Here is a 26,247-nt window from a genome sequence, read left to right as displayed (position 1 = left end):
TAAGGAACAGAAACAATTATTCCTAACAAATTGATTTCCAACAAGAACTTGTTCCTCACTACACTTACAATTAGAATATACTTTCAGCGCGTAAGATTGTAGGGTAATGTTGCTCATAAATTAAACGAAAAATGGTTTTTAAACTTCATTCATATTATTAGATCGACTATACGATGCGATCTCGAAATAACTGTAATAACGCGTGTCGCAACGAAAGGATTAAGAATTCGTGTACATGTCGAATCCATTAACCTAGTCGCGTGGCTGAGTTTTTTCGTCGTGCTCTCTAAAGAATGTCCTTTCTGTTACGTTCAAGGCGGTACACTTCGATTTTCCAACTGTATCTATATATATGTGGCCGTGCTGGACCATTTTGGCAAAAATAGCGCGAGCGAACTACGGAGAAACGAACCGGTTCTGGTCATATCGTTCCGGTCGATGGTAATAATCGGGGGTTAACAAAAGTACACTTTATTAGTAAGTATTGCACGTTTTGGACCATTGGGTAATAAATTTACATCATAATTGATCGATCGTTTTTACGAAGACCTGTGTATCACTGTGCAGAGATGTTCAAACTGCTAAACATACTACAGTCAGTGCTTCACCAGTCTTTTATGGATAGGTATATCAAGAAGTTGTAATAATAGTAATTTAAAACTTGGACATTCCTTTGAATTACAAAATGAAAATGTTAACAAGAAAGTACAAAAGTAATATTTTATTACCTTAAATATTCAATCGAATTGAAAATTCAATGTGCAGGCGGCTAAAAACAATGGCGTTGCGTCTCGGGAATCGTCTACCAAGACTTGTCAGTAGGGCTGATGGTAGACGACCCCTACCCCAGACGCCGGGGTTGCTCCTCGGCGGAGCCCCTTAAGTAGCCAAAGGCTCTAATTACCGCTTGCGAGAAAACTCGCCACCTCGCAGCCGCTACCAAAAACACAAGCGACTGGGAGAAATGTCTCCACAGATCGCCTATCCCACCAGATCTATAAATGCTTATGTTTGTACTGTTCTTTTTCTTAGAGTATCTATCAGTTGTTAGGATAAACTGATTAAATTCTAGAAAATTTTCTTTACGCTTTCACAGGTTGACTGCCACAGTAAACAAGGCCTACGTAGCCAGACAAACTTTATTTCATTTTTTAAGTCATAAATTGTCGAAAATATATACGTTCACTTAATATAGAGGCTGTTGGTCTTGTCCTAAATTATATTGCGATGTTAGTTTTGCGCAAAACTTTTGTATCGGCATTTAAATAATCCAGCTTATTTACAATGTGCTTGTCACTCATATTTGGACGACGTGGCAGTCAAAGTGTTAATATACCAAACGTCAGATAAGTGATACCACGTTTAAACTTCGACCAATATCATCGTAATATTTATAGCTCGAATCTGAAAATCTTCACTCTACGACAGACTCAAAAGTTCAAGCACATTCACAGCACAGATACGAGTGTGGATAAAACCTCACTTTGCCAAACACCTCAAAAACAGGATCGATCGCCATACCCAGATCTAAACCGTCTAACAATTACCGTCTTTGATCGCGGTCGTATCCGGATCGTCCTGATGAATATTAAATATCCACGATCCCTCCAACGCCGTTACCAGTCCTCGTGTATCAGAAAGTCCTCCGATGCGTCCCACGTCTTTCTCATCGGCAGACAGCCTGGTACCTATCGCCGGCGCGTCGAAAAGGGAGGAACAGAGACAGAAATGGGGGAGAAAGGGACACAGAGGTCTCGGTGCAAGAAATGAGGACCGAGCGAATAAGCATAGTCGAGGGGGAGGCAGAGTAGAATGCTCGACAATCACGATCGACACGAGATCGAGTACGTCTGGTCAATGAGAAAGAGAAAGAGAGAGAGAGAGAGAAAGAGAGAGGAGTCGGGAGACGCGGCGCGAAACCGATCGTAATTAATAGACGAGGCTCGCGGCAAGGGGATGACCCCGACGAGTGGACGTAATCAGGTCCCTGCTACTTGGGGATAGCTGGGAGGCGGACTCGACGAAACTCTAGTCGACGTCATTTGTTTAAGTTGATCGTTGCCCGTCGCCAGCCGAATAAGGCAACCCGTGTTCGCCACTCCGCGGGGAGTGCGAAAGAACAAAGAAGGAGCCGTGAGCTCCGGGCCTCCGGGACGAGATCGTGGCGCTGGTAGAGAACATGGTGGAAGAGAGAGAGAGGGAGAGAACGAGGGAGAGCAAAAGGGGTCGGTGAAGAGCAGACACCTGCTGTTCGCTGCATTGTCTTCCTCTCTTTTCTTCCATTTGCTCCTCATCGTCCTTTATCTTCTCTACTGCTTCTCCTCCTCTTCTTCTTCTTGTTCTTCGTATTCTTCTTTGGATCCATTCGGAACAATCCACGAGAGTCCCTTCGTTGGGATGGTAGGTGAGCCCTTCGGCGAGGCGACGACAAAACAATTGGCCAGCGTAAAAGGCGAATAGGCGTTTTTTCGTGATCTGGGGAGGCTCTATTTCCAAATCGAGGAGCGGCGGGCCCGAGTATGGGAATCGATCTGTTCGCAGCACGAAATCCTGGGAAGACGGCAGTTGCTCTGGGAAAATCGCGGTTTGATCGTGTTCCACGTGACCTGGCGGTTTGCGGATGAGAAATGGGGGTTGGGAAGAGTTTATGGGAATGTTTATAGGGATTTGGTAGTGCCGATAATATCGTAGGTGATTGTATCAAGCATCGGGGTGTAATACCACCGCGGGAAAAAAACATACATCACAAAATTTCAGTTTTCATTTTATTACCATGCTTCGAAAGTTAGGAGATACGCAATTAATGCATAAACATCCGTAGCTTATTCATAATATTCATTGAAATAATAAAATCGTGTTTCTAACGGCATATTTTTCTTTATTTACAGACACGAAATGTCCCGATGAGACGAACCATGCAAAGAATACGGTGAAGAGACAGCGATGGCAGCAGCTTCGCAAAGAGCACGAAGAAGCGGGAATCATTCTTGAGATCACCTGGGCAAGGTCCATGGGTTCGTAGAGGGCATGAGAGCTCATCATGTTCGAACACCGACACGGGCAACGAACGCTGTCGACCTGCAACCTCCTCGGCGTGATATTTCTCCTAGTGATCGTCGCCGGTAGCTACGATGTCTCCGCGGATCTCAACTCCGAGTTTGTCAAAGGGAAAAGTAAGTTGAATCGTATTCCCAGTGGAAACACTGGAGAACCCTCTGTTTGATCTTTGATTCAAAGGAACGAACGGAAAATGTAATTTAGTATTTACATATACTTTAACATTAACAGCAGCTCAATAATGTGTGTATTAAATGTTCGCGCATGCTTTGTGGATTTCTCAGGTTTACAAGTTTGACCAGTTTTTGTACATATTTAAAAAATACTAATTCATTCACTGTTTGTCAGTGGATAATTTTCACCTTTATCGGTCGTATGTCACCTCTGACGCGACATTGCAATTTTACCGTATAAGTTGTATGTCACGTCAGAAGTGAGGACTGAACAGATGAAATTCCTAACTACGATCCAGTAGCAAGTTACAGACAAAAAGTTCTTGTTGACTACGGACTACTTGTCTCAGAGATGAATTTGAATTTTTCTTTCACTAGCACTACCTAGTGGAGAATTTTGAAAGACCTAGAGCCTACGTATTTCAGTACGTTTAGTTGGCAGTAAATTGCACACTATTACCAAATTGATCACGAGAAGTAACATTCAGTTGGTTATCAAAAGTGTCATAAAATAGTCGTCGAATTATTTATCTCTGGCACGAATCACCTGTAATTAAGGGTTAATAATTGCATTTACAAAGGTTATGAATACAATTGTGGCAGAGGGACGCCATCTTCTAGGAGCATATCCATCCGGACCTGATACTTTACTTGTATTAGAATTATCAATAACGGGTAAGGCAATATATTTATTCAAGATTCTTTAACAGTTGACTGCCACGTTACCCAAATATAGGTGATACGTCGTTGCAAAGTAGCTGGATTATTTAAAAATACCGTAAAAAACAGATATATTGTTGCGTGGGCGCGACATAATCTCCAATAAATAAAGGCCAATGTTTATAAAAAGAAGAAGTATTCATTTAAAGAGGAGGAGTACTTATCTTTGACACGTCTTTCTCGTTCTGCGATCGTACCAAGACTCTCTACTTTGGTAGTCAACGTGTTAAAACGTTTTGTCTAAAGATGCGTATCCACTTGCGCGTATCCCCGTACCGTATCACCGTTGTGTATCAATGTAGATGGGCAAGCGTTGCATCGTTGCGTATGAAAATGTATCGTATGGTGATACGATACAACGATACGCAATGCCGATACGATACAAGGAGACGCAACAAATGGATACGCAACTTTACATGCATCAAACATAGCATGCATACTTCTGAATAGTACTTTGACTGGAAAACTGAAGAGATCCAGTACTGAATACTGGAAATCTTTGCTGGTATTGAATCTCCAACTTGATATTACACACAGATCATTTTTAACACTAGGTTTACGGGCACTTATCGTGTAGGTATCTCCACAGCACGCATCAACGAACCCGCAGATTTTCTTTAAAAAACAACTTATTTTATATAATACACAATTTATGATCTCTCAAATTAATGCATAGCTATAGAGATAGATATACCACATAGAGAATTTCGAGGTTAGAAAGCATTCGAAATGCGTCAGAATGACGCGTCCCGTAAACCTAGTGTTAAGAAACAAAGTGAAATTGTTCGTTAATTATTAAGATTACGGTTAATAAAGGTCAGTATTCTTTTACTCAAAATTTAACGCTGTTCGATATTTTGGCATAATAAATATAGCATTTTATTTAAAAAATCGAAGTTGACCTTCAAATCTCTGGAACGCCTCCACTTACAAAAAAAATATATGCATTACATAATGTATCTCTCTAAACTTCACAACTTATCTATAAAAAAATTTTTCATACAATGCATATTTCAAAAGTCATTCAAGGTGAACAAGTTGCGTGGACCGCTCTGTATAATAAGTACTTGTGCAGTATTGATCAAAGAAATGAACAAGAAGGAAGTACTAAACCAACGCACACATTGTTTTTCTCAATAATCGAGACGCTGTCGCGTGTTTCACAGGTATACATATAAGTACTCGATACTTCCCTCTCGCACATTACAAGCGCCATTCCCTAGCCCGTGGCTGCACGCATCGATCGTTCGACGGTTAAGAAGCGACGAAGACACACTCGTTGTGTACAAGATCCATCAAAATCAATCCGAGGATCTCTTCCTGCTCGGAGTGCCGCGGCTGTACATCATCGCAGCTGTCTGGAAAAGTAGAAAGTAAAGCGTGTGTTGCGCCAGGTTTAACGGCCGCGTGGGTGGTTGTTCGGCTAGCCGAGGGGTCCCTTTTACCCGAAGTACCTGGAAAGTACCGTTCTTCCCACTCGACGCGCCGAGTGGAAACTCTTTAAATCTCGAGCCTCGTCTCTCCGCTAGGAAATATTTAGGGACGCGCGCGTGTAGGTGCGCACTTGCGTGTGTAATAACAAGATTCCTCGTGGTTCGTGGCCTGTGGTGCCTCTCGGTGCTTGACCCACATCGGCCAACAGCACCGACACTTCTGCCAGAACATTCTGTTCGAATCATTCCCGTTTCTTTTTATTGCTAGGATAGTTGTTACTCGCTTTACCTGGGCCACACGCGTGAACCGCCGTTTGACATAAGGCTGGACTTTGACATTCGGATGATTCTTGTCGATTATACCTGAGGAGTATACAGGGTGTAACAAGAATGTTGTCCGACCCGGAAATGTTTTTCCTTACCAACAATGTAATCCGAGGCTTCGTTACCGAGATATTAACAAAAAACCCCGACCAATCAGAGCGCGAGTTTGCCAGCCGAGTTCCCACGGTTACTTTCGCTACGCGCTGCGACTGGTAGGCAGCGTTACCGCGGGAACTCGGCTGGCAAACTCGCGCTCCGATTGGTCGGGGTTTTTCGTTACTATCTCGGTAACGAAGCCTCGGATAACATTGTTGCTAAGGAAAAACTTGTTCCAATTCACCCCCCGAGACAACATTTTTGTTACACCCTGTATAGGCAAAGGATGGAGAATCATTGGAATACCACGTGTACACTGTTGTGATTTAAGAGTACTCTTTAGTGTTTACAACTTTTTCTGGGTAGAAAGTATCGATGATATAAGTACAACTTTCATCTCGAGACATAGCTAAAGTACTTTTCCTTATAAGGAAAGGGCCTTAACTTCGGGTCGCTGATTTTAATGAGAATTGTAGAATATAGTGGGCTTCTCCTGCACTAGATATTGCCCCCATACAGGGGCAGTTACTTGAAAATATTTTGAATTATTCACTTTTCGAAGCTTTTCGCGTAAATTAAATTATGTTGCCCTATTATTCGTAGGTGTTGTAGCGTCGGGGCAATGTCAATGGTTTCTACTATGACGATCATAGATCAAATACGTAAAAATAATTTTTGGAACGGGACGTTCAATAATTTGAATTTCTTTTGCTATTTTTCTGATAATTAATTATTAAATATAAAAAACATTTAAACTAATTAAAGTTTTTTACATACATAACATAAACTAGATTTTTTAAATTCTTGATAAAGACAACCGGATACTGGTGATAGTTATTCACAAAACAAGTCGTTCATCATAGTGTTAATAATCAATAACAAAAAAATCATTGGTAAGTCCGCTCTTTTTTTATTCAACACGTTAATTAGATGAACGCAAAATTATTAGTCTAAACCATTAAATAACGATTCTCGTAGACGGTATGGAAAGCTCGAGTTAGAAGTTCTCGGAGCTCATCCTCGAACTTAAAGACGCGGCTCGTCAGACCGATAACCACCCAAAGAGCCCTCGAAGCGCTGCAATTTTCAGAGATATCACTTAAAGTGGTCTCCATAAAGGTTTCCATTAACATGATAAGAGGAGGTTGATACCTTCGTGGCCATTAGGCGACGGTAACTTACGCCGTGTCGCAACGCTCCACCGTCCCCGAGATACTCTTCGAACTTCTTTTTCTTTTCTCCCTCCGTTCGGTCGGGCAAGCGGGAAGATACGGTTTGACGTTATTGCCGGACGATATTCGACGAAGCCGGACGATTTTTCTGCGGACGATTAAAGTCCGTGGGTAAGTTAATCGTTGCACTTTATCGTTCCTGAGCTTTTAACGCGTATCGGTCCTCGGAATGAAGCGTCAATTAACACCGAGAATTTCGGCGTGTCTGTCTTCGGTGAGGACGTGGGAATATACCTTATGCGCGGATCGAAGTCATTGGGAAATTAGTGGGACAGATCTGTCAGCGTAAAACCCGTTCGTTTGTACAACTGGTGATTATTCGTGAGTTTAAGAATATATACTTCTCTTGGAATTCTACACGTCACGGTTGTTTAGCTTGAAATTTTTACTTGAAATTTATTCAGTACAGATGATTCGATTTCAGAACAATTAAACTTATTAACAGAAGCACTTTTCTGTTTTTAAATACACGTTTTAGCACGCGTGTTGGACGATGACTCTCTTACCACGCATTGAAATCACCAGGTCGACGCCTGAGTTATTCGTACGTTCACTGTTATATTTCATTTCAACACAAAGATTAAGAATTTCCTATTGTGAAAATATTCTTTTAAACTTTTAGAGTGAGAATAAGAAAGGGTAGATCTCTTAAATAATGACCAGAGTATTAATTGTACATCCTACATAGACAAACTTCGTGATAGAACCGCGTTTATAGCAATTAGGAATATTGCGTAATAAACAATCTAATTCAATATTCTCCATAAAGAAGCCTCACATGGGAAAAATTTATCCTGAAACTTCCGTTTATTTTTTCGCGACAAATCAACCTGTCCTCGCTTCTTTCGCGAATTTTGCAACACTCTGCCTCGATCTCAGCGATCGCCTTATGCAAATTACTCTTTCTTCGTTCTCATCCATAAATCATCTCGTTCTTGCGTTCACAATATTAGAAGAAGCTAAATTCATATACATAACGCTACCAACGTAAACTGTAAAAGTAAATTTCACCGGGCTTTTATCTGATCTTTTTCCGTCTATGAATGCAATTTTGCGGAGTTAACAAAGACATCGGTTTCCACGTCCAATAAAAACCGGTCACAGTCACGATCCTCGCGATTAGTTTTTTGCTAGGGCGATCGATTCCGTTAGCGCTTTCGGTCACGTTTCGCTTTGACATTAAATGAAACTCGTGCTTCAGTTTTTACGGAGGCGGGCCGGGCTTCTTTGATCTCGGACACATTAATTCTGACAGCCCCGACCTCTCTCAGCTTTCCCCTTAAGTAGGCGCCTGATACGCCGTCGATCTTCTGGATTACCCGTTAAAGCCCCGCGTATCGTCTCAACGTCGAAAACATGTGTCCACTAACAGCCAGCAAAGATCCCCGATATTTATTATCGTACGGATAATCATTCGAGCTATCATATACGCTAACCGCTAGACTACCGATCGTTAATCTCGGTATTCGAATTTACATCTTTTATGCCTCTCGTTTTATGGCTTCGTCTACCAGCTAAATCTTATGTGAATCAGCCATTAAAATCGTGTGACGCGTGATAAATCGCGTGGATTCGCTGTTCCGTCCGAAACTGTGGCGTCCGCTGCAGTAGCTTCTTCTTTGCACCATTTAGCAGGTTTGTGTCATCGATTGGCCAATTATTCCACCTTTCAGGCTGAAGGCATAAAATGTTACAGCGACCATAAAAGTCATTATCGTACAGGTTGAATATTTACTGCGCGAGGTTGATGAATTTGTTGGAAACAATGTTATGTAAATCGTTGGTTTACTATGGATCTATAGATTTTATGATTTTCTGACGTGTGTGACTATGCAAAACAGTACGAAGTAGAGGCTTCAATAACGATTAGTAATGTTTGTATGATTAGTAATTTTGTTCGTTTTGGTGTGATAAATTCATCAGTGGATGGAAGAATGTTGATTTTTGTATAATAATTTAGAAGAATGTGAACTTGGATAAACATGGTCTTTAGACCAAGATTTTACACACTTCCAACAATACCAGAGATTTCTATATATTGTTGCGATTCCCCACCTCTTCGTTACTTATCATTAATTAATTTACCATTAACAGCAATTACAACAGCAAATTAGTAATTACTACAATAAATAATTAATTAATTTGATCGTTCAGCATTCGAACATCCAGAGACATGTATCGTCGATCGGAAAATAGTCGTTTCTATTAAATCGATATTCTTGATGTTTGTGAAGATCGACCGATTTCTCCATTTTTCTGTAATGCGAGTAGACCTTGATCTTCTACAAGGCAGTCGTACTTGTAACAAGATTTATAATTTGAAAGTAACTTTGGGGCCCTTACCAAAAATGACCCTCGTCAAATGTTTCGATTTTTATGATAACAGCAGATTCCACAATAGTAGTTAGAAGCGAGACTCACAACATGGTGGAACTTATACTATCAAAAACAACCTCTGCTATGATTTATTCTAAAAAGAAAACTGATCGATTCCAGAGCTGCTTAACGATGCCAAAGTATTTTATTATTCTCCTGTCCGTTTTTGTCACGAGCCCCACAACTTGTCAGCGCTGTTTATTCTGAATTTCCAATACTCATATGAGCCCAAATCAAGTGATCTGAATCTTCCTCAAAGCCACTGTCCGTGATTGCAAGTTGGGCCATACTGAATTCCACCCTTTCGCATCATGAACACTGATTGGAACCACCGCAAATTGGAATTAATACCACGTTTGACATTTCGTACGATTTCAACATACTTTCAAAAGTTCCCCAAGCATCCCTGGTTTTCAATTACCGATTGCACTGTGATGGTCATCTTGGGTGGCTCATTTGGAGCCCTGTTCTCGTCCTCCTCGCCGTATTCTCGTTCTCCATTTCGGTTGGGTACTTTCCGGTATACACGTCCGTGGAACATTGAACGAGAAGAAGGTGAAACATGGATCGAAAAAGAAAGGGGGTACGGTCGGTGGCATAAACGCGACGGCACGATAAGTCCGTATGTAATACCACTAGCCGTGGGGACGACTCTATCGACGTGTATGTGCAGGATCCGGTGGGGGGGGGGAGGGAGAAGAGGGACATCTGGGAGGCATGCCTTAATTGACCGCTCGGAATATTGACGAGATCTCAGAGACGGATTGAGACGTTGAATTTCCGAGGGACGATTCGCCTTTTTTTGCGAACCATGAAATATGACCGTTCAAATATGCTAGGCAGATATTTATGTACTCGTGGGATTGCGCGCCCCGCGATGTAAGGGATTCTCTGGCGGATCGGGACAGGTTCGGACAGTAGAAAGCGTTCTTTTCAGATATCATTCTTTTTTCATCCTCGTTTTTTTAACCTGCCCGCGAACAGAATTCTCCGAAAGATGCTTCTCAGTGTTTGTCTACCCCGATTCATCGGGGAACGACTGTAACGAAGCCTTGGATCATGCGCCGTTAACCCTTTCGTTGCGACTGATTGGCATTCAGTCACTTTCGATTCGTTGCTAATAAAGAAAGTACACGTACATATACACTAATCAAATTTCTTGCATTAAATCCATAGTACAGGTAACTTCCGTGAAAAAAAATAACGAAACAACATTATTCTACAACATTCTTTAACCGTGTTGTAGGAATATCGTGTTATTTGGGGGTTTCCCCATTTTTCTAACCGTGTTGGAGTGAAATCATATTATAGGGGAGGTTACCTGGAAAGAAGAATTTCTAATGAAAAAAAAAAATACATTGTTTAACAGTTTACTGCAATTGCAGATTGGATGGAGTAATAAAGATTTTTATGATATAATATGAGAATCTGAAGTTTCTGAAAAAGTTGTGTATACAAGTGCTTTTTTTGTAGCAAGAGCTATAGTGGAATTTTGATTCTACGAGCTGACGCGAAAACAAATATTTTATCGTTCGAATTAGTGTCCACGAGTCATCTTCAACTCTTTTTTCAATGTTTACAATCCATATATAGTATACAAAAAAGTCTTACAAGAAAACTGAACTCTATTAACCCTTGGACATTAGTGTCTGAGTCTATTCTTACCCAGAATTTCGGAAACCTTACGAATGCTAGTCTGTTTTGAAAAAATCCAACACAAATCTAAAGACAGATGAGTAGGGACCTATCTATTTATACCCAGGTACCCCTGTCTATTCGATTATCAAAAACGTCCGCCTTCCCAAGATTAATGAAGGAAGTTAAAGGAATTTGTCATCATTTTTTTCTTAACAATCACATGAACATCGGAGGTGCTTTACTGGGATTCCTAGAGATTACTTTCGAATCAATACATAAAAAATATGTTCTTCTATGCATCATTATGTGTTATTACGTAGTGGATTCGTTGCATAACCCAAACTAAAATTGAATTATTCTACCGCGTACCGCATACAGATGAAACCAAAAACTTCACAAATCAAATTCGATTGGTTATTATTAGTATGTATTCATGTGTCACGTGGTAGATATTAGTTAAATAGTTTTCAGTATTTCGTAACAGTACACCGCGCTACGAAAGGTAGAGGGGCTCACAAGGTATTCCTGTATCTTGCGTTCCGAGGGGATGTTGTTCAACTTCGCTCGCGCGTATCCATTTCCCCCCGGCTTGCTCAATCTCTTTATGGCTCTTCTCGATTTGCGATCGATGAAAAATCCACCCACTCTCGCCTCTCTCACACTCGCAATCGCCGCCGCCGTCCACCCACATTTCGTTCCTAGACCTGCGAGCGAGGCCCAGCCGTGGAACGACTGCTGTTCACCATCCATCAAGCAGTCCAGGGCAACAGCGAAACGAACCGAGGTGTCCCGGCTTGACTTTACCGAAAGGGCCCCGCCTTTTCACCCGAGCGACGCAGAAAGATCCATTCTTCGATGGATATTCACGGAAGATCCACGGAACGTACCACGATGGGAACGATGGATCGTTCTGCACTAGTGAATCGTTTCGTCGTCTTCGCATCTGTCTTTCGATCGTCTGTTCGGGGAGACGATCGAGGCCTGTTGTCGAGGTGGGAATTTCTGGGCGGCTGCTAATGTGGAAGCTTCTGGGGTGGTAAATGGAATCATGTAAATTTGGTCTTTCAATGAGTTGGTAGTACGATGAGTTCCCATGAACAGTTTAAATATAGTGATTTTCACACATGTATTTCTCATTTTATCCGGTGCTGATATAGAATCCCACCTTAAGGTTAAATGATCCCATTTAATTTCCCCCTTTAAATGATCCCGTTAGATTTCTATTACCGATCAATTATTTTTTTATCTGTTATTTTAAGCGCTAGCAGCGTATAACATTACAAATAAGTAGTTCATTTAATGATTCGCTTTTTAGCGATTTATCATATATGTGAAGTCATATAAAAGTTTCAGATTAATTGTAGACATAAGGTCACATAGATACTAGTTGTTTAGGTTGAGAAATAAATATTTTTGAAGTGAACCATTTTATAACAAAATTTATAAGGCCATTAAATAACTTGCATTGGTTCTAACAAAAAAATGCGATTAACATTCATTTTATTCAAACTGCTATCGAGAATAAGATCGTCTGAAATAGGTCTGCACTAACAAATCGTATCACTGCAAAACATTCGTTACTGGGTATCCCACAAAATTGATATAGCTACTAACAATTTATACATATATTGAAGATACGATTTTATAATAAATACTAAATTAAGTCATATTTGCACAAGGTGATTTAATTGAAGTCTCATCACTTCACATACATTTATTAATCACGTAAAAAGCACTTGCTTACATTTTACGATCAACTATCGTAGGCAGCACAAAAGCTACCCATATCATCGACAGCAGCAATTTTAGCCGTTAACACGAGAACAATATTGCCTCCCGGTGAATTTCTTCGCAAACGAAAAAGAAGCGAGAACAGGAGCGCGTAACGAACGCGTAGCAATTTTATCCATTATGAGTACGCGGCTGTGGAAGCACCTGTTACCGAATCGGGGCTGTTCGTCAGGTATGCCGTTTACACCCTCCGGGCAAATTGCTAAAGAAGATCGTGTAGAAGTAATTAATACACCTCGATTCGTTCATTATACGAGCCGCCTGTCCGATCGGTTCATGGAATTCAGCTTTAATTGAATCGACTTTATCGCGATTTACGCAACGCACACATGTGCTCCGAATCCAATTCGACCGACTAATTCTGTCAACTCAAGGACTGAAAAGACACTGGACCACCAATACGACGAGATCGACTAAATAATAGAGAAGTAACACACGGACATTTATTACGATCAACCGGGAATACCTCGATCCTGTAATCGAGGCGATTAAACTTTGGATGGCGTTTATGCGATAGCCAGCTTAAACGGTCGATGCTCGCTGAAGTTTAACAGCGATTACCGTCGGCATTTATTACGCTCGTGAAGCGTTCGGTATTTCTGTCAAACGGCAGAGCTCGTTGCCGGTGGTTATACTCTCAGGAAACTGACTCGACCGGTTGCTCATCGGAGCCGTGACGTTTCAGATAGGCGCCGCGGATTGATTTGAGGTCGAGCCTATGACCTGAATGAATATAACAAATTTGGGTTGCGTATCGATGATTTCTAGAGTGAGGTTGTTTAGGCGAACATAGATTGTTACGGACCAGGCTACAGACACTGGAATCAAATAGAAATCTGTTTATTCTATTAACACTTCGCCGTGACACCCACACATGGATGACGCATCCTTTGGTCAGGAGGTAAAAAATTATATTTAGCAGAAACTGTGTAAAGAAATGAATTTGGTTAGGGTCCATGTGCTCCGAGAGGTTCGAAAATGAGAACTGTGATAAATGTTGGCTCACATTGTCTTCGTTTAATGGCAGTGTTCTAACCTTATAGATGTGTCAGGGGAGCCCATCTGTCAGTCAAAGTGTTAGGTGTTATATCGAGTGCTAAATAAAACTTTATTAATCCTTGTTGAATTTTTTACTATTGTGAATTTTAAACAATTGCCGAGTTTTATTATGTATAGAAGAAATTCCATTAACAATGTAGTTATTATTTAGACAGTATCTCCTTATTGCTAAAACTTTGTCTACGACGATCATCTTTGAAGTAAGAATCGTTGTCATAAAGTGAAAGCAATTTATTGCTATATTGTAACTCAACATCCTTGCTTTCACAATGAAAATATATCAAACTATGTTAAGTTTCAACATAATCCTTGTTGACGTCCAAGCATTTTTATGGTCGGGAGACGAGCTTGATGATCCTCTCGTAGAAGAACTCTCTGCCTGTTCTTTGAACCAGTCCGTGACAGTTTCGTAGACGCCATCAGTCTGCATGCGTTTTCCGCTCAACAATTCCTTTACTTGATCCTCTCGTAGAAGAACTCTCTGCCTGTTCTTTGAACCAGTCCGTGACAGTTTCGTAGACGACATTTCGTCTGCATGCGTTTTCCGCTCAACAATTCCTTTAATTTCAGAAACAGATCATCTATTGCTGGAATTAAAGGAATTTTTCAGCGGAGAACACACGTTGACCTGTGATGACGTCTACCAAATTGTCAGCGACCGGTTCACAGACAGGCGTAGAGTTCTTCAACAAGAAGATCGTCAAGCTCGTCTCCTAATCATGAAAATGCTTGGATGTCAACGGGGATTATATTAAAAAATAGTTTGATATATTTTCATTGTGAAAACAATAATTTCGAGTTACAATAAATTGTTTTCAGTTTATGACAAAACGATTCTTACTTCAAAAATGACCCTCGCAATTGTTCACCCTAACAAAACGCTGATGGTGAAATCAGTAATTGGAAAATTTTCCAATTCTAGCATTAAAACAACCCTCAACAATTTCAACTATTTGACGTTCTATATTCTATGTAATTAAGATTTCCCCGAACTTAAATAATCCTATAACCTCTCTTTAGGAAAAACTTCCACGAAATTTCGCAATATTAAGATACATAGTTTTTTCTCCATCGTGTCGCTCATTTTACGATGGAAACGCGAAGGCAGTGTCGGGAAAGTGGAAGGGCCCGGCACGTGGGAAATCGAATTTCTTGTCGGGGGATAAACGCCCGTTTGCATCGGTCCACTGTTCTTACCACTGATACGTCCGAGTGTCTCGGGGACTTTAATTGCTGCGTAATTGCCTCTGTCGCTGAAATCCTGCCGCTTGCATTCCGAGGTCTAGCAGACCGCGATGCGGTTGCGTGTAAACCCCCAACAAGGTCGACAGATGTCCTCGATGGCGGAAACGGAATTCCAGTCTCCGGATTACGCGCGCGCGCGCGGTTTGCATTCAAGCCTAGCTTTCAAGAATTCACGCGATGCTGAGGCGTTGTTTCTTGCAATGGGGATACCTGTCTTGTACGGTGGTCCACTTTCTTTTTTGTTTGCACGGACGGTAACTGAACGCTTCGGCGGATAGTTCTGTTTTTCTTCCACTTTTGAACATTCGTAGAAATTGTAAATTCTTTTGTATAGTGTTCAAGTGACAGTTGCATGGACGTAGACTACTACTTGCAAGTGTTTGTCCTCCGATTGGAGAAAGGTTTAGTCATTTTCGTGGTACATTTTGTTTTGGACATTTTCAACGGATCATCAAAGATTTTGCTTACTTTATGCCCCTTACTGTGGAGGAAACTAATTATTCTGAAAAATTTGGCACATTTTTAGCGAATTGGAAGTCTAATATGGATGGGCAATCGCTTATACACTGCGTGGCGTAACTATAAAACCACCCTAAAATTTTCAATTTTTATGTAATGTGGTTAAAATAAAAACGAACACGTATGTCATGCTTGAAATCGTGTTGGGAAATAATGTTTCTCTAGAAAAGGATAGATTATATTCCTAGAAAAGAAGTGGTTCGTTCTTATTTTAACCATAATACATAAGGATTGAAAATTTTAGGGTTGTATAGTTATGCTACGCAGTGTATAAACGGTAATGTATATTGTATGTGTAACTGAATGGTTACATTGAGGTGAAAGTAAACACAACTTTAAAAAGTGCATATTATTTTATATCGAGATAGTATCGTACATACAATCTTCTTATGCAGTTTATTTACTAATTTTAATAACACAAAAGACGATTCAATGTAAAGATTTGAGGTCAAATCGACCTGTAGAGTAGGAAACGCAGTCGATCACTGTCAAAAACATGGAATTTTAAGTACAGTGTAATACTGCAAACTATATTTTATTAGACACTTCTCTTCGTGAATAGGATCAAAGCATCCAATACATAAATTCTGTCTGAATAATATGGTTTTACCTGGAGTTCAATAACCCTCGATAACCGTACCAAAAAATATTACCTTAATATCCCCAGAAACAAATTTCCAACTGTAATCCCCACCCACCTCATAATCTCAGTTCTCAATTCTGAACACCCAACAAACAAATCGCAACTATGACCAAACCAGCTAACCACGATGATCAACTCCACCTGAAGCGTTAGGTTCGAGATTAGAATCTCCTCACATTTGAATTTCTACGAGAACGATTGCTTCTCCAGGAGGCAATTGAAACAATCATAAATCCAGAACAGAAGGAAGGAAACCGGGGGAACTATTCGTGGGGCGTCCCGTTCCACGGATCGAACAATGCCTCCCGTAAGAATGGATCTTCGTCGGTACCGAAGTTAATCTGTCGAACAGCTGGTGAATCCGTTCGCGACGTTTCGCCAACTCTCCTCGTTCGTTCGACCGTGTCCGGACGCCTTTAACGAGTCCGACTCGTGCCCATTCCCGGATTCGATTGATCCCCGCGATCGAACCTCGCGTAGAACACCTCCAGGTTAGGTCGTACGCCGGTTTGTGTGTCTTTTCGATCTGCCGTTGTCGGTCCGAAACGCACAATTCGAGGCGTGCACCGATTTAAATCGATCGCCGGACCGTGCCGAGATAAAACTCATCGATAAAGGGAAACCGATCACCAGCGGCACGTCTTCGATACGGCAGGTGCTAGTCACGGCACGGACGTTTTTATGATCGCGGATGTAGGTACTTAACGGCGGATGAGGCGGGGATAACGAGCGAAACGCGACGATGAAGACGATCTTGTCGCGATGCTAAATTTTCGTACACGGGAAATTGTTATTGCGCGACACCGAATCGATTGAGCAATAACTCGCTGCTTTTAATACGTGACTGTCTATCAGCAGGTGAGTTTTTTTTTATCGTTTGACGAGAAAAAAAAATCAATCGATAGGTACGGTTCGAATAAGGAAATAGACGTTTTTCGGTTCGTGCGATTAGAGGCTGTTGAGTTATGCTATAATGCCGGGTAGTTTAACCGCGCTTATTACCGTTTTTTGAGACCGTTGTATTAATTTTTCTTTAGAACTCAGATATCGCTGTTTATGCAATAAACGATTGCGTAAGCGAGAATGAAACCGATAAGAAAAAGTGGTTTAATGGAAGATATGGCTTTGTTCAGTGATAATTACATTCATTTGCTTCTCCATTTAAGTATTTGTAATGTTCTTATACCAAATTCACAATATGTGTATGATACTATATTTTCAGCAGAAGACACAGACACTAGGTTGCTTTATTACACAGTAAACTTGGTTGCTTTATACTTACTGATTTATCAAGACGAATACTGTGAACTTATTAATGCAGTTTAATTCAGCGCCGAATCAAAGGGGGCTGTAGCCCCAGGCCCCACGATCCAGGGGGGCCCAATTCTAAAACTTCCATTTCATTATGATTAAATGTTATCACCCGCTTTTCAACCAAGGGAGCCCCCGAAAATTTGATAGTCCTGGGCCACAAAAAATCTTAATTCGGGCCTGGTTTAATTATATGAATTCAGTAAATAATAGATAGTATTCGAAAAAATTGTTTATTAGAATACAAATTTTTATTAAAGAGACATATGTTGTAAAAGAATCGTTACATATTTTTAAATTATTATCATTAGTCTACCCTTTTTGAGCAAATCCTCTCAAACACCGCGAATATAACCTCATTCATAACGTCAGTCGCACACGATCGCGCGTGTGGATCAGATTTAATTTCAAACCCATCCAGCATCCATATATGTACCCTCGACGCTTGCCTGAAATCGACAATTATGGCAGATACGATCTCGTCGACAGCTCGAAGCGTCGAGCTTTCACTGCGGCAATTAAAACATTCCGTGAACGAAAATCTATGGAGCAAGGATCGGGAATTTTCAAAAGGGTGACGGGGCAAACGTGTCGAGTTTTCGTATCTGCCTGTTCATCTGCGGTCCACCGATTCCATAGGTATGACTCCGTGTCGGCTAACTCCAATCTCTGGCTCGTATATTAAATCCTTCCCCTTCGCGTCCCAACTGGCGAAACCACTCAAGGGAGATTGTTATCCGAGGCGCGAGTTATACGTGCGCGTACGCAGTGGATCGTGGATTCGCGCGATCTATTCGGCAAGTCGTCCAACGAAATGATTTATGAGTTCCTAGGATCGTATCTCGATAATTCTGGATTCTGGAGTCCTTGCGGGGGTGAAAGCGACTTTCTCTTCGTGATGATCGATGAACGGTTCGTCTAATCGCGGCCCATTACCTAAAATGTGTCTGCAGAAACGCACGAGTGAAACGCTCTGGTGTTACGGTAAATGTAGAATATTACACATGAAGAAATTAATCGGTAATAAGAGAACTTTTAGCAATTAATTTTCAAATCTCATCAGCTTACTGTGTTGAACAATTGAACCCTCGTACCTTTTCTGAGGAATAGTTATATTACTACTACTTGAATTACATTGGATTGAAGGTAAAATCAAATTGAGGGCATGTATTTTATCATTAAATTATAATGAACGTAAACTGTAGATTTTAATTGGAATTATAAAGCTGGGAAGCAGACTTGATTTTGGCTCGAATTAACCTTAACTGACACTTGTATAGATAGATTAATTTTTAATACACTATTTAATAATATGCTAATATGTAAAAATTCAAATAGATTTTAATTTACAGGAAATATAAAACTGGATACTTTTTGAAAAATGTAATTTACGTCTCTTGGGTAGTAAGAACTATGCAATTTGTTAATGAAATTCACAGTTTTTTCAGACCATTTGAGTGAGGTCAAATGTAGTGACCTTGATCGCGTAGCTTCAGGTGCGATGTTCATACATGACCTTTGATCATGGAACAAAGTTAGATATGTATCTACTTCTATTGTTAACAGAGGTCACTGTTTCAGCATGTTGACCGTGGACTAGTTTGTCTTATCTGTTCTTTGTCTTTCGATGCAATGCAAATGCGAAGGGAGAGCCGATCAGGCTGCTCGGGGCATCCTTGCTCGCAAGTCCTATGCTGATTAACCCCGTTCTTGAATTGGAAAATCGACTGATGAATGACTCGATGCATTTCTAATGGTGTAACGTGTCATTTGAGAAACAATCAAGTAACAAATACATTTTTCATTCCGTCGATACCGAATAATTTATACAAGATATTCTAATTGATAGAACTCTGGACTGAAAATACTGGTATCGGTTAAGAATAAAAGTGCACGGAGTAATCGTTTCTTTCCGTTTGAGACATTACCCACTGATGAAATTTTAAGATATTATTGAAACTATTATCTTCATTCTGAATTATTATGTATGCAAAAAAAATTCTTATCATTGAATTAATAAACAAAATACAATTTCTAATGTATTTATTAATACACACTTCATAATGGAAGTACTTGCATCCTTCGCAGAACGCAAATGCAGTAACTATCTTGTCATTATTAAAACACAAGGTCTCAGATAAAGTCGGACACTATCTGCACTATCATAACTTTAGTGACCGCTCGTTAGTCATCTGAATATTTAATCGTTTAGAGTAAGGTAACTCTTTCCTATTGCCATCCACTAATATTTCTTATACAAAGAAAATTTAATCTTTATTATCATGAACAAACTCTACATTCAGTCAGCAAAATTAAAATACGTCATGGGTCGTTAAACGTTGACCTCGAAGGTTAATACCCACAAAACGATTCAGAGGTTTGAATATTCTTGAAATACAGAAAAAAAAGCCAGTCGATTCATAAGAGCCGAAAGACAATAGGATCTAGAATTTTCAACATCGTTCAAGTGGAGGTAAAAGTCAGTCGATTCGCGAGAATCGAAAGTCAACGGTGGTCGAAATGACGTTTGTGAGATGCAACGATCGAAAGTTAATACCTGTTCCGAGGGCAAATGCGAGTTCACGTGCGGTTCATACCGCTGGCTGCTGAGGTTGTCGAGGTGAGATGAAGACGAGAAAGATCGAGAACGAACATCACCGGTGCAAAAGGGGGAGCATGAGAGAACGAGACGCGGCAAAGTCTCGGGAGAGTCGAAGCGAGATGGTGAAACTCAAACAAAGCGCATTCCTCGTCATTCGGTACCTCGTCCACTCTGGCCTCTGTACTTCATTTCTATTCATCATTATTTCCTCGTCACTGCCTTCGGCGTTAACACGGTTAAACGACGAATCTGGGGGAGGGAATAAAATGATTTCTTATGGAACGGACCCTGTAAGAATTTCTGTTTGGACTGAACTCCGTTTAAAATTCGCGCGTTAAATCATCCATCATAATATCCAGTGTTTCTGTGCTATTGGTAGAACTGATCAATAGAACTGGATGAAAACACTAGAATGTCGAATCCATTGGTTTCGAAAGATTGGTTTTTTAATTTCTAAGTTAGTAATTTTTTGTGTTTATACACAATATTTTCAGAATATCAACAAAGGCATCCGGTCCTCCATCTTATAAGTTATAGTAAAATGAAGATTTCAATATACATACATACATTAATGCTATTTATATGTCATTAAATTATTAAACATCGTAGGACGGGAAGTAAAGTATTATAGTTAGTACTATTTAATTTGTAATAAATGTTACTTTTTACATTAATTTTAAGATCTTTCAGTCTATATTTTACTTTTCTTGCCTCTGTATTATAGTTACATTATGAGCTAAATGTTCTGCGGTTGTATGGGCGGGTACGTCGAAAGCGAAGATTTAGCACCCTGAAACGACACAGGACGAAATTGTGTACTCACATTTTTGCACAATGAAAGTTATTACGTATACATAAATTAAGTCTGTCGGAAAGCATTTTCGTCTTCTTGTCTATTGGTTGCTTCGCGGCGGGATGTCTCTATTTTAACAATTCTTTTACTTGCACCCTTCAAATATTTTCATTCAGACAACATTAAACGAACCTAATACATAAAAGATGTATCACGTATGAAGCATGTTTGTGGAGTATTTAAACAAACTATTATAAATCGAAACGTTAGAAATGGATAAATCTCATTCGAAAGACAAAATTTTATCAAAATATATTTCGAAATTAATACTATAAGGGATGATAAAAAATTTTGAATTTGTCACCCGATATCTGTTGTGTACGTTACCCAAGTCGAACTGAAATAGTTTCGAAGTCTACATCGACAACAGAATCATGTATTAATCATCGAAGTGATAATACGTACTCATTTTCATAAATCCACGGTCGATCGTGGAACTCGTTCAAATTCATTTTTTTACCATGAACCGATGTTTTATCCAACCGTGAAAAAAAGAGTTATTAACACTACGCGCACCATCGTGAATAATCGCAAGATGTAATACCTGTTTTCACTTAGTACGCTTATAAAACTCAGTAATGATTAAATATGCAATACTGACATGCGCAGAACAGTTACGTTGATTTACGTAACGCTGTACAAAAATTAGTTACGTAATCGATTGTAGATCGAAGCATTTACGCGTCAAATATTTCGCCTCACTATACGAACCGTATGATTAGGGACAATTTTCCTCTCGGCATTATATGCTCCGCGATTCGTATCTATTATCGGCGTTCACAATGAATTTCAGAAACGTTGATTTTTAAAATTACACTCGAATAGGTCGGTGCACCATAATTAACGTAATGACAATCATTAAATCGGAAGAATGGCCGACTTCGCGACGAATCTCTTTCGTTCTCTCTTGGAGGTTTAAACAACGCGTAATGCAATGCAAATCTGGGCGCGGAATCGGAACACGTGGTGCGTGTATCTGTAAACAGTATGTAATATCTTGATCCGGTTACGAAAGAAAAAAAATAATAAGTACTCGAGAAAAGTCGAACGACGGAATGGAGATTGAAAAGAGAAATCGAAAGAGGGTGAAAATAGGGAACAACCAACAATTCCCAATTGAAATGCCGAACAGATTTAAATGACGTTTATCCCAGTTAGATAATACAAGGCACGAAGTAGATACGGCTGTCCAGAGATATTAGAATTACTGCAAACAAGATCCAAACGCGTGGAACCGTGACCGTTCAAAAGCTTGTAGACACTTTTTCATGGAACGGTTGCAGTTGACACTATTACAATCGGGTTGCGGAAGGACTAGAATTTAAATTGGTTTGTCATGTAGAACGTCTAATAAAATGTCCGATTATCATTGATAACGATTGGACGAACGTGTCCGGTTTCTATCTGACACACAACCAACATCGGTAATACCTGGTCGAATAGTTTAAGCTTCTAATCTTCGAAGAAGAATGTTCGATTCTTTTTTGGCTAGTAGCAGAATTCTAATATATTCTGCTTTATATTTATAACTCAAGTACAAATCAGCATTTATTTCCGATCAACAGTATTTAGGAATCATTTGTAGAAAAGTTATAGGACGTTTCAATGTTTCGATAAAAATTTTTTTCTGCGGATGTTCTCATCGTGTTGGATTAAATTTGCGAAAATATTAAATCCCCTCGCTTTGGTTGAAAATGAATGCCGATTTGTAGGTGGGTTATAAATATGACACAAAGTCTATATGTTAATATACTCCATTCATAATGCATTATTGAAATAATGGAGATTCAGATATATTACTAAAATATAGATAAATGTTTAACAACTTGCCTGAACAATAACTGATCTTCATTTCAATTTTCTAATTGGAATGAAAGCAATACCAAAATTACCCATTTTAGATCCATCGAGTCTTATTACTAAATTCAGGATGCTTATGCAAATTTAAAATCTTGGTCACTGATGTATAAAAAACAAAATCGGACAGAATTCTGTTTTTTGGTACTAGGAGTTTAATGTGTTCATAATGACACGTGAAAACTATTAAATTTGACTAGAATTTTTATTTTGCCACCTTTTGCAAGTCAGCGAACGCTATAAATGCCTAAACATTAGCAGTTTACTTATTACATGACAAATATACACTCCCGCCCATAAGTATGTATTGGGACACATAGAATCTGCAGTAAATATTACAAGGCATTACGAATTTGCTGGAAGTCTGAAACAAATAGTGTTCAGGCCCTGAACTTCAGGGGATACTGAAGCTAAATGGACAACGCTTATGCTACTATAAAATAATAAAAGTGGCCCAAAATGTACAATTTTCACGAATCATCACATTTTCTTCATAGACACCAGCTGCCCTAATACTTATGAACAATAGTGTATATATAAATAAATATCTAACTCTACACAAAGTGTTCCATCGTCTTTTCTCATTCGCATAAAAGAATTCACATCAGTACGAAGCAATATCCCTTAATCTCATCACGAACGTTTCAATTCCTTGTTTGAAAAAATTCCCCGCAGAAAATAACAGGAAAAAGGAACAGCGAAGAAACCAAGCATCTCCTCGGACGCAATACATATTCACATGCCCTTGACTCCATCACTGGGCCCCGCACTTCTGCATATTATTTCCTCGACAAACCTGCATGGGGGGGGGGGGGATAAGGTAACACAACTCCGGGATCCATCGATTTCCTAAGGTAACCGCATTTCCCACCGCACGTTTCTCGAGAGTAACTTAGGTACGTCTCCTGCTCGAGATTCGATCGTTCGAAAGGCAAACACACCGCGGCCGATTGTTCATTTCGCGATAAGGGGAATCGGGGGATCCCGTGGGGAACCGGTTATTCCGATATACCGCGGTCACGTCAGTTCGCGCGTAATGACGATTCCTGCAATCCTTTTTTCCGATCGCAGTGCCTCCATTATCGCGCCTAGTCCTCTCTCTCCCCCTCACTCCGTGTTCCGCGGACGAACGATCGATCGATCGAGATCGTTCAAGGAAGCCAACACGGAAAATTATTGCGAACACGCCCCGGCATCGACGACGAACCGCTTCGTCATTTCGATCGGGGCCCAGTTTACGGCCACCCCGACCTTCCCCCTCTTCGGGCCCTCTTCCCCCCTCCCTCACTCCCTCCCCCACCCGTCCACCTCACACCTTCGCGGAGCGAAATCGAACAACGGAAAGAGGGCCGAAGAGGAACAGGCAGATAGAGTACAACCTCGAGGATATATAAGTGGTGCGTATACGTTATAACCGTGGCATAACCATCCCAGGGCGTAACATTAATAGCTTTATGGTTTATTGCTTTCGAGTCTGCGGTTAAGCTCCTCTCCGCTCCCTGCGGGGCTCTGATGGCTACGTTGCAACTCGCAGCGAAGGCTACGGACCACGCCGCGCGGCACCGTCTATCGTCCTCGTGATCGTGTGCCTTTATTTTCGATTTCGTTACGTCGCACCATGGACTCCCCCTTCTGAAGATTGTACGGGCGATTCGATTTCTCTGTAGCGGTTGGTTGGGGGGGGGGGGTACGATTCTTCTGTGCGAGATCTTTTCGCGATTTCGTTTTGCTTCTTTGATTTAAGATTTTGGGACCAGTGCGGTATTTACCTTGTTGGTTTCATTGTTAATGGAATACTACGTAGACCAGATGGATATTATGGGAATATGAAAAGACTGGTTGTTGATAGTTTTATGATTAGTCGATTGCGGATGTTTATGGGAATATAAATATTTTAATCATGTCAACTAATTGTAAGATGAAACAAAGAAATCGCTCCTATAGTGCTTCTTATAGGACATATGTTACCAACTCAAAGATTAGAATTACTGCGTGAAATGAAGCAAATTGAAATTTGTTTGCTAAAAATCCAAGCTTGGATAAGTATAAACAATTCTATTCATTGCCAAAAGTTAAATACCGTAAGTCGGGGTAACTTTGTCCGAAGTCAAAAAATTTTCATTCTCGATTTTGCAGAACTTCAAATTGATCAATTGATTTTCATCTGAAAAGGTATTTCACGTAAAAATACCTGCAAAATCGAAAATAATCATTTTCTCATTTTGTGACCAAGGTACCCCTGACTGAGTTAAAATTATCCCAATTTACAGTAGGTACTGAGAAATTCATACATCATTTCTAAGAACATTAGGTCAGGAATGAATTTATCACACTACGTTATTTTCCTTAGAATTGGAAAGTGCAAACAAGTTCCAAACGAATGACTGATGGTGTATACATATAACGCATTGTCATTAATTAAACGGTTCTTGAAACACTATTATCTGTAATAATTCTCTTTCCAAAAGACACAGTCGCAAAAGTCACGCGTCGCCACAGTACTCAACGTTCCCCATGCTAAAAGCATCAAGAAGTCCCGCTCCGTGACGGTCCATCAGCCGCGTCCAATACCCAAAATGCACTGCCACAACCGAGGCACCCACCGAAAATATCGCCCTTCATCTACCATAAACTCAACCAAACAAAGGGAACACCAGCGTCATATGCATTAATTCTCGTAAGGGGCAACAGTGACTCGAATAAAGCCGAAAGAAACCGAGAGAAAGAGAGAGGGAGAGAGAGAGAGAGAGAGACAGAGAGAGCAGCACCCTTTATCGAGGACTCCCCGACCAGCTCGCGGTGTCAGGAGTCAGCGCGAGGAGCTCGTAACGCTTGGCCCCAGGAAGAGAACGGCGGATCTCGTGTTTACATCGTGACTTTTATTAGAGAATCAGTGTCTCGGTGTTCGGTGCGGTACGACGAGCATCGGCCATCGTGTGGTGGAACGAGCCCCCATTGTTCCAGCGGGCGTTCGGCCTCTCGCCTGGACCGGTGTTCCTAAGTTATTGTTTCCCCTTTCGAGCTTCCAGTCCCCTGGGCCCAGCCGTCTTCTCCCATCCCCTTCACTGGTCCCGCTCTGTTCTCCTTTCCGTCCCGTCTCTTCTCTCGCCCGGCGTATTTTTTTCCTCGAGTTGCCTCGGGAAGGGAACCGGCGAGGAGGGCCACGATGGTTATTTCGCGCGTTTACGATACCCGGTCTTTATTCCGGCGGGTGATTCGGCCGCGCGCGGGCCCAAGAAGAGATCCCCTATCGGCCACGGGGGGTGGGGAGGTTGAGACCAAAGAGGAGGCTGCAAGGCGCGCATCGATGTTTACGAG

The 26,247-nt window shown here is 40.7% G+C and overlaps 1 protein-coding gene across 1 annotated transcript in view; it reads left to right on the top strand.

Moving 5' to 3' along the window:
- The first annotated feature begins 3,040 nt into the window (after positions 1-3,040).
- Positions 3,041-26,247, top strand: part of LOC107193976 (epidermal growth factor receptor) — a 40,264-nt gene continuing 17,057 nt past the window's right edge. Inside the window, exon 1 of the mRNA XM_015583526.1 lies at positions 3,041-3,173. Coding sequence (XP_015439012.1) covers positions 3,041-3,173 — 133 coding nt within the window. The remainder of the gene's footprint in view (positions 3,174-26,247) is intronic.

This window comes from Dufourea novaeangliae, unplaced genomic scaffold, assembly GCF_001272555.1.
Source record: "Dufourea novaeangliae isolate 0120121106 unplaced genomic scaffold, ASM127255v1 scaffold1, whole genome shotgun sequence".
Lineage (NCBI taxonomy): Eukaryota > Metazoa > Arthropoda > Insecta > Hymenoptera > Halictidae > Dufourea > Dufourea novaeangliae.
This window is presented reverse-complemented; position numbering and strand designations above follow the sequence as displayed.